General features: G+C 39.6%; 1 protein-coding gene across 1 annotated transcript; it reads right to left on the bottom strand.

Annotated features, from left to right (window-relative positions):
• Positions 1 to 652: 652 nt before the first annotated feature.
• Positions 653 to 2,196, bottom strand: LOC114040113 (olfactory receptor 6C2-like). The gene is given in 3 exon segments (XM_027858102.1): positions 653 to 1,068; positions 1,071 to 1,591; positions 2,171 to 2,196. Coding segments are annotated over 3 exon segments (963 nt in total).
• Positions 2,197 to 9,555: the final 7,359 nt, after the last annotated feature.

The following is a 9,555-nucleotide window of genomic DNA, read 5'->3' as shown; positions in this document are numbered from 1 at the left end:
GGTAGTTTACCTCATCACTACCCCTGCCTCAGATTGGATGGTGGAGCCACTAACTCTGAACCTTCAGTTAAAGACAGAGTTGAGCTCAAACATTCCCTCATTTCTTACCTGACTGCACTACTTTGGGACTTCTCTGACTAACTTACCACCATCTCCTCATGCAGCGAACCCTTCCTCTCCCTCCCACTTTTCAGCTTTCTTCTGTATGTTGTCTTCCTAATTATATTTTAACCTGTTGTGAGGAAGAGATTGTTTTTCTTTTTTCATATCCATATCTTTGTGCATAGCATAGTACCTGGTATGTAATAGACACTTAATAAATTTATATTGACTATTAAATAAAGGACTGGAAATTTTTTTTGATAATAAGTGTCTCATACATAGTTGGTTCTAAAAAAAATCTTCCATGGATTTTATAGAAATGAAGGGGTGAGTAAGGTGGTTGAAAGGAAGTAAAAACCTTTGAAAGAGAGATGTAGTGGGAAAGGAAAAAGTCTCAATCAGTGAGGATTTTTGAATAAGAGAGAAAAGGAGCTGTCAGATTTGGGTCTGTGGGTGAGGGGGCATTAGTAAGAGAATAAAATTGGGTCATAAAACAAAGGGTTCAAAACTATTCAGGTTTTCTTTTAAATATTTTGCACTGTCAATTTCCTCATAGCTTTGAAATCAGTGCAATTCTTTTGAACGTGCCTCTAAAAGCTTGTAACACTTGTTTATTCCTCAGGGCGTTCATTACTGGGGCCACTGAGGTTGCAAGTACTGTCATCACCTTATTCAAAGCCACCCCTTCTTTTTCAGAAGGTTTGATATAAATAAAGATGTAGCTGTCATAAGTCATGGAGACAACAATCATGTGGGAGGAACAAGTGGAAAAGGCTTTTTTTCTTTGCTGGGTAGAGGGAAATCTCAGAATAGTCTTGACAATATAGACATAGGATAGAACCACTAACACTAAGGTGATGATGAGTGTCAACACAGCACATGTTAGAATTATTCTTTCTAGGAACTGTGTATCAGAGCATGTGATCTTTAGCAATGGTGACACATCACAGGCAAAATGGTCAGTCAGAATTCTAGCTCAAGACCCCCTCCAAGTATTGGAACAATGATCATCAACCCAGACAACCAACAACCCAGGATGAGCTGGTTACAGACTCTGTTGTTTATGATGGCTGCATAGTGCAGAGGTTTGCAAATGGCTACATAGCGGTCATAAGACATGACAGCCAAGAGAAAAAATTCTGAGGCCCCAAAGAGGACACCAAAAAATAATTGAGTGAAACATGCTTTATAGGTCACAGTATAGTCTCCAATTGACATGTTGTACAGGAATCTGGGAATATAGACAGTTGTGAATGACAATTCTAAGAAGGAATAATTTCTAAGGAAAAGATACACGGGAGTTTTAAGGTGGGGATCCGCCAAAGTCAGGGTGATGATGGTCAAGTTTCCAGTTACACTCAGCATGTAGGTCAGAAACAAAAAGATAAAAAGCAGAACTTGTAGCTGTGGGTCATCTGTCAAGCCTCGAAAAATGAATATTGTTATTCCTGTATGGTTTCTTATTTCTGATCTCTGTCTTTTGATGGATCTGTATGTAAAAGAGAGAGAGAGAAGGAGGGAGAGAGAGAGAGAGAGAGAGAGAGAGAGAGATAGACAGACAGACAGACAGACAGAAAGAGAAAGATTAGAGTGAGAAAATCCATCATAAAATAAGTCAGCAATGGAATTTGGATATAAATGCTCAGAAGTAGCTTTTAGGCACTTTTCTCTTTCACTGGCTAAAAAACAATCAAATCCACGTCATTGTGTATCCTCAATGACTCTGAGTTGTGTATCAGCTACTGAGCATAACATTTTTGTAAAGACTTTTGTCCCTTATTTATTTTTCTTTTTTCTCCCCCCCAGTTCCTTGGCTTCACTCTAGTCCTTCCCATTGAACTTTACTTTGTATTATCTAAAAAAGGTTGTGTTGATTCCTTTTGTTTTCCCACCATATTTATTTCCAGTTATACTTCATTCACTGAGTCTCTTTGTGATCTAGAAAAAAAAAGTTAAGCAAGACCAACACAGTGACAGTCTATGACAGTACATGCCAAATACACTTATGTTCACATACCACAAAGTTTTCAGCTGTTATCCTACTGTCAGACACAAACTTCATACTCACTTTGTTGCTATCACAGAAAGCACCATAATCTCTTGGAATATATATGGTGCCTTTTTCTGTCTTTTACCTCCTTTGAACATACACTCAGTGGTGAGATTACTGGCTCAAAGGCTATTTTCTTCACTTTTGTCAAAAAATTTCAAATTGTTTTATGGATCATTTTGACCAATCTTTGTCTCTAGCAATCAAACATTAGTGTGTTTATTTTTCCAGAACCATTCCAAATTCTGTAGTTTCACCTATTTTTGACATTTGCCACCATATGAGGTGTGTGTGGTCAAACCTCAGAGTTTTAATAAGTTACTTTCATTTGAATTTCTTTCACTTAATGTCTTATAACATTTTCATGATAATTGCAAATTTTCAATTCTTATCTGGTGAACTATTGCTTGGATGGGGAAATGGTTCTTGGTGTTATATATTTGCACAGTGTACTCACTTTGAACTTAACTAACTGGTTCCATGGGAAATTCTATGCATTCATGCATCTCCTCTAAAAGCCCAATTTCTTTTCTTTAACTTCACACCATCTCTGGGCTCTTATCTCTATTATAAAACCAGGATTCTATACAACCAGTCCACACATCTTCTAAGTCTTTGCGGTTTTTCCTTGAGGAGGCTTTATCTTCTCTCAAAGTGACAGAGCTCAGAACAGAGCATCACAGGCATCTTATTTGTCCAGGGTTTATCTATTACAACCAAGGTAATGCTGAGATTTTTGCCGGGATGGGATGTGGTGGTAGGAGAAATCAGGGATGTGACTTAGAGCAACAATTAGCGTTGAGACTGAAGTCTTAGTTAGAAACATCAGTGACCACCAGCCACAGTATCCATTCTTTCCACATCCCAATATCCTTTAGGGACAGGTAACTAAAGTAAGTCTATTAGGAATATCTACCTTAAGCCACCTGCACCTTACTGAGTTTACCATGCAATATCCTACATACATGCTCATTGCTGCCATATCTAATACCTAGGAACATATCTCCTAGTTCCATTCTACTCTTTCTGACTATCTGTTTTCTCAAAAAAATACTTCACCTAAACCTGGCCTTACAGTCCCAGGCTAACAAACACAGTGACAGAAATCTATTCTCTGGGCCCATAATGGGAAGCAGAAACATTATGGATTCTGGTGCAAATTTCTCATTGAAAGTATGGTGGTGGAGTAGAGGATAGTCTTACTATAGGTGCTAGTGTGAAGGGAAGGGAAAGTCTTCCTATAGAAGCTTAAACATCAACTCCTTTGGGGAATATATCAATGCATAGTGGGGCAGGGAATAACACTTATCAAAGGGGGAAAATGTTAATAAGATGCAGGAATGAGGGGGGAAGTTGTGTAGCATGCTGCTGGAGGTGCACAAGATGATGGGGAGTAATTTTTCAGGGAGGAAATACAATTTCCTAGAGAGGAGGCACCTGCAACCATGGAGGTTGTATACCTGTTCCCCCCACATCCTTCCCAGGAGAGGACATTTAAGGGCACAGGCCCATTTGCCTTAAACCCATTCATTCTAAGTAAGTCTCACCTCAGAAAGCATCTCTTGACTCCCAATTAGATTCACAAGGCCTCCACAACCACTCAGGTGGTTTGCTAGTCACCTTTTTTTCTAACTTCTATTTGGAGTGAAGAAAATAACTCTCCCATGGACAAGTGGTAAGACCATTTCATCTCCACCGACAGTTGTAAACCATCAGGCCTAATACTCTTCTTTTTTTTTGCTTTATTTCTAGTTGCCATATTATTTTGATTGTAAACCAACTTTTCTGCATGATTCTCATTTATATTAGAAGCAGTTGGCTGCTCAGTGGATAGAGGGGTGGGCCTGGAGTCAGGAAGAGGTGAGCTCAAATCTATCCTCAGATTCTTCCTAGTAGTGAGATCCTGGAGAAGTCATTTAATCTCTGTTTGCTTGACAAAAGGATCCACTAGGGAAGGAAATGGCAAATCATTCCAGTTTTTTTTTTTGCAAGAAAAATCCATTGACTCTATGGTCTATGGGGTCCTGAAGAGTTGGACATGACTGAACAGCAGCTCTTTTACCTTAACACATTTAGTACTCTCTTCTGTAATTCCTGGATGTCCCCTGGACTTTTTATCTTTGAAACAGATGGGAAGACTTAGCTTAAGAAAACTTCCAATTAGAAAAGGTTGCCATTAGAGTTTTAAGGGGGCTTCTCTCCACTCTTCAAACTGTTTCCTAATGCTTTCCCCTGGCTTCTAATGCTTTTTCTGATTTCCCCCTACATACATTCTGGCACTGGACTCCCTATTTAATTACTTCTTTCTGCAGTGGAGTAATAAAAGATCTAATAAAGGAAACCATAGTAAGTAATAAATAGCTGATAATGGCCCCTTCCAAAGAATAGTTTGACTTTTAGAAGGTGATATATTGTTATTACTATTATTATTGCTATTATTATTACTATCATGAAATGGAGTGAATGCATGTATAACCATGAAAACTGCTATCTACTTTGCTTCTGCAGAAGATTGACCTTAGTGGGAAATATTGGCAAATTAACATTTCTCCCATGCTATCCTTTTTCCAATCTTTTTTTAATGTAAATTTTTATTTATTTTTTTGTTTTCAACATTTACTTCCACAAGATTTTGAGTTCCAAATTTTCCCCTCATCTTGCCCCTCCCCCACCCCAAGATGGAATGCATTCTAAATAACCCTTCCCCTAGTTGGCTTTCCCTGCTATCTCTCCCCCCCTTCTCTTATCCCCTTCCCCTTCAATTTTCCTGTAGGGCAGGATGGATTTCTGTACCTCATTTCCTGTATTTCTTATTTCCCAGTTGCATGTGAAAACATTTTTTTAAACATGTTTTTAAAACTTTTGGTTCCAAATTTTCTCCCTTCCTCCCTCCCCACCCATCCTCATTGATAAGGCAAGCAACTAAATATAGGTTATATATGTGCAATTATGCAAAACACTTCCATAGTAGACATGCTGTGAAAAACTAACTCTATTTCCCTTAATCCTATCCTGCCCACCCATTTATTCTATTCTTTCTTTTGACCCTGTCCCTCCTCAGAAGTATTTGCTTCTGATTACTCCCTTTCCCAGTCTGCCCTCCTCTCTATCATTCCCCTACTCTCTTGTCCCCTTCCCCCCTATTTTCCTGTAGGGTAAGACAGATTTCCATACCCAATTGAGTGTGTATGTTATTCCCTCCCTAAGTCAACTCCTGTGAGAACAAGATTCACTCATTCTCTCTCACCTTCCCCCGTTTCCCCTCCACTGTAAGAGCCTTTTCTTTTCTGTTGTTTTTTTTTTGTGTGTGTGTGGGATAATTTACCCCATTCTACATCTCCCTTTCTCCTTCTCCTAGTATATTCCTCTCTCACCCCTTAATTTTATTCTCCAGATATGACCCCTTCATTTCCAACTCACCCTGTGCCCTCTATCTATCTAGCTATATCTATATATACGTACATATAATTTTTCCCCCTCCAACTACCCTAATACTGACAAAGGTCTCATGAGTTACAAATAACATCTTTCCATGCAGGAATGTAAACAGTTCAACCTTAATAAGTCTCTTATGATTTTCTCTTTCCTGTTTATCGCTTCATGTTCCGCTCGAGTCTTGTATTTGAAAATCAAATTTTCTATTCAACTCTGGTCTTTTCATCAAGAATGCTTGAAAGTCCTCTATTTCACTGAATGACCCTTTTTTCCCCTGCAGGATTATACTCAGTTTTGCTGGGTACGTGATTCTTGGTTGTAATCCTATCTCCTTTGCTTTCCGGAATATTATATTCCATTCCCTGAGGTCCCTTAATGTAGAAGCAGCTAAATCTTGTGTTATCCTGATTGTGTTTCCACAATACTTGAATTCTTTCTTTTGGCTGCTTGTAATATTTTCTCCTTGACCTGGGAACTCCAGAATTTGGCTACAATATTCCTTGGAGTTTTCCTTTGGGGATCTCTTTCAGGAGGAGATTGGTGGATTCTTTCAATTTCTATTTTGCCCTCTGGTTCTAAAATATCAGGACAGTTTTCCTGGATAATTTCTTGAAAGATGATGTCTAGGCTCTTTTTTTAATCATGGCTTTCAGATAGTCCAATAATTTTTAAATTCTCCCTCCTGGATCTATTTTCCAGGTCAGTTGTTTTTCCATTGAGATATTTCACATTGTTTTCTAATTTTTCATTCTTTTGGATTTGTTTTACAGTGTCTTGAGTTCTCATAAAGTCACTAGCTTCCAATTGCTTTATTCTAATTTTTAAGGAAGTATTTTCTTCAGTAAGCTTTTGGACTTTTTTCCATTTGGCCAATTTTGCTTTTTAGGGCATTCTTCTCCTCATTGGCTTTTTGCACTTCTTTTGCCATTTGGGTTAGGCTATTTTTTAAGGTGTTATTTTCTTCAGTATTTTTTTGGGTCTCCTTTAGCAAACTGTTGACTTGTTTTTCATGATTTTCTTGCATCACTCTCAGTTTTTCCTCTACTTCTCTTACTTGCTTCTCAAAATCCCTTTTGAGCTCTTCCAAGGCCTGGGACTAATTCATATTTTTCCTGGAGGCTTTGGATGTAGGAGCTTTGGCTTTGTTGTCTTCTTCTGGTTGTATGTTTTGATCTTCTTTGTCACCAAAGTAAGACAATATAGTCTGACTCTTTTTGTGCTGCTTACTCATGATCCCAACCAATTATTTGAGTTTCAAACTCTTTGTTAAGGTAAAAGTCTGCTTCCAATAGGAAGAGTGTACTGTCCCAAGCTTCAGGGGTTTGTGCAGCTATTTTCAGAGATAATTCTAGGGACCTGAAAATTTTCAGTTCTTCCAAGGTGGTATGATAAGAGGCGAGGTGTTTCCTTTCCACCACCACAAGCTCCACCACACCAGCGCTCCTCCTCACCCCAGGACCACCCCTCAGAACTGTGACCCAGATCTAAGCACTGGTAAAGCAAGATATTCCTGCCTCAGCACTGGCAAAGAGATCCCTGCAATCCCCCTCTGATCAGCCACTTGATTCCCCCTCAGTCTGTGGGCCGGAAGCTCAGGAAAAAGCCACGGCCCCAGGCCACACTCGAGACTTGTGGCTGAGACCTAGCTCCTCTCTCATCCCAGTCACAGACTTTTCCCACTGACCTTCTAAGTTGTCTCTGAAGTTCAGGGGTTGAGAAGTCTGGAAACACCACAGCTGCCTGTGATTCAGTCCTCTGAGGCCTGCTCCAGGGTCACTGCGGCCTGTGCGCCCACTCTGAACTGCGCTCCTCTCCCCTCCCCGTGTGATATACCTTTCTGATCAACCATCCAGGCTGTCTTTGGCTAGAAATTTGTTTCACTCTGTCTTTTTGTGGGTTCTGCTGCTTTAGAATTTGTTTAGAGCCATTTTTTTAAGTATTTGGAGGGCTTTGGGAGAGAGCTCAAGACAATCACCGTTTTCCCTCCGCCTTCTTGGCTCTGACCCTCCTAGTTCTCTCTAATCTTTTAAAGTAACTATGTTAATCAATTTCTACCTACAACATTGGAGGCCACGTTCAGAGACAGGACTAGCTATAGAGTTAATATAAGTCTTCGTATATTTATTTCTGTAGAGTAGGGAAGTTGAAGTGGGTTTATTTCTGCAAAGGCTCTGAATATTGGAGAGGGGAACCTAGAATTCTCTCTTTCCCTACTTAGAGGTGGCAGCTTATGTTTTGTGACAAGGTTTCTGATGGGGTCCCCCTGTAATTCAGGATTCTTGCTGTGATCATTGTACATTCTAGCTTCATTTCAGATAGGAGCACATCATCTGCTCCATCTCAGTGGAGCATTGCAATGAGAAGTAACTATAGTTCCAGTGTCACCTTTTGCCAGAGATAATTTACACCTTTGCACATGCTATCTCTTTCTGCTTACTCTGTCCCTGTGATTCTAGGGTTAAGAACAGGGAACATAACTTACTTTCAGCAGGTTCTGGTAACAATTGTTTCTCACTAATCACGAGTCAACTCCATTTAGTAGCTATACAAAGGTTTCCCATCCGCATTCAATTTTTCTCCATGCTTGCCTGTATTAGGCTTCCTCAGGAGAACCCAATTAGTTGTGTGAATGTATTTTGCTTGGTTGCTGTAAAATATTCCCTATGATGACCACTAAGGGAATTTCTCCTGAGTCTTGAGAAGTGAGAATTCTGTATCCCAGAATGATATGGGTTGTGAACTGGTCTCACACAGTGCAGAATCCAGTGTTGCAGACACCAAGAAAACATGATTGTTGGAGAGGCAATTTCTCTTTTACTTAGGTTTTATAGGAAAGTTTCTACATAGAGTGACCTCTGGACCCAGAATTGTGGCCTAGCAGAAACTTTTCTCTGACTTTGTCTTCCTGATAAGCTCCCTCCTCTCACCTATAGGGTCCACTGTGCCACCTTAACAATTTTTTCTTCCTTCTTCCTCCAACAGCATGCCCTTCCTCTCAGTAACTTATATTTAGAGGCTTGAAAAATTGCCCTTTCATGTGTCAACTCTCTCAGGGTTGCTTTCCTTTTCAATAAGGAAACTTTCATTTATAGGAAATAACTATAATAGAGCAAGTTCAAGAAATGTGCAGCACATGGTAAAAGAGAAAACTCCCTGCACTACTGAGATCACACAGATAACTCACCTATTTATGAAGCTCTAAGCTTGAGTCAGCTTCCATCAAAGAGCAGAAGTAGATGTCCATGTAATTCCAAAGAATATCTCAGATACAGATACTAAATTTCATTCTGGAAAATTCATAGTACTTTCTGAATTTTTAAAATAGACTTTTTGTCTGTTCTGAGCACAGAGTTCCTTTTTTTTTTCCTTCATTGAGTTGGGGGATGGCCTGTGTGATGGTACAATAATGGGCATTCTGGAAGTGTGCCCTGATTCCTGTGGTTTGGATCACTCTATCTGATGATTTTGTTATCTACCCTGTTCTCAGGCAGAATAGGCTTATTTGTCCCATTACTATTGGCATTGCAATTGACCACAGAGATACTTAGGCATCACCTTTCACTGATGATTTTGTCTTTTCTTCTTGTTACCTCTGTTACATATATATATATATCTGAGGTTAGACTTCAACTCAAGTCCTTTTGACTCCACGGCCAGTGCTCTATCCACTGTGCCCCATAGTTGTTTCTCAATATTCACTAATTAATGATATTCAGTATCTAAACAAATCTTTCCCGTCCCCACTTCATGGAATTTTTTCCCACTCTGCATTGGAATAGGCTTCCTCAGGAGGCCTCAATTTGTTATAGGGATATGATTTGCTCAGTTGTTATATTATATTATCCACCAAGATGCCTGAGGAGTTTCCCCCCCCCCCATCTTGGAGAAATTAAGCTTCACTCTGGCTGCTAAAATGTTTGGTTCACCTCAGCCTAAGTGCCCACATCACATAATGCAGGATCCAATGT

Source organism: Vombatus ursinus, unplaced genomic scaffold (assembly GCF_900497805.2).
Source record: "Vombatus ursinus unplaced genomic scaffold, bare-nosed wombat genome assembly UNPS02012709.1, whole genome shotgun sequence".
Lineage (NCBI taxonomy): Eukaryota > Metazoa > Chordata > Mammalia > Diprotodontia > Vombatidae > Vombatus > Vombatus ursinus.
Note: the sequence above shows the minus strand (reverse complement) of the source record. Positions and strands in the feature narration are given on the sequence as shown.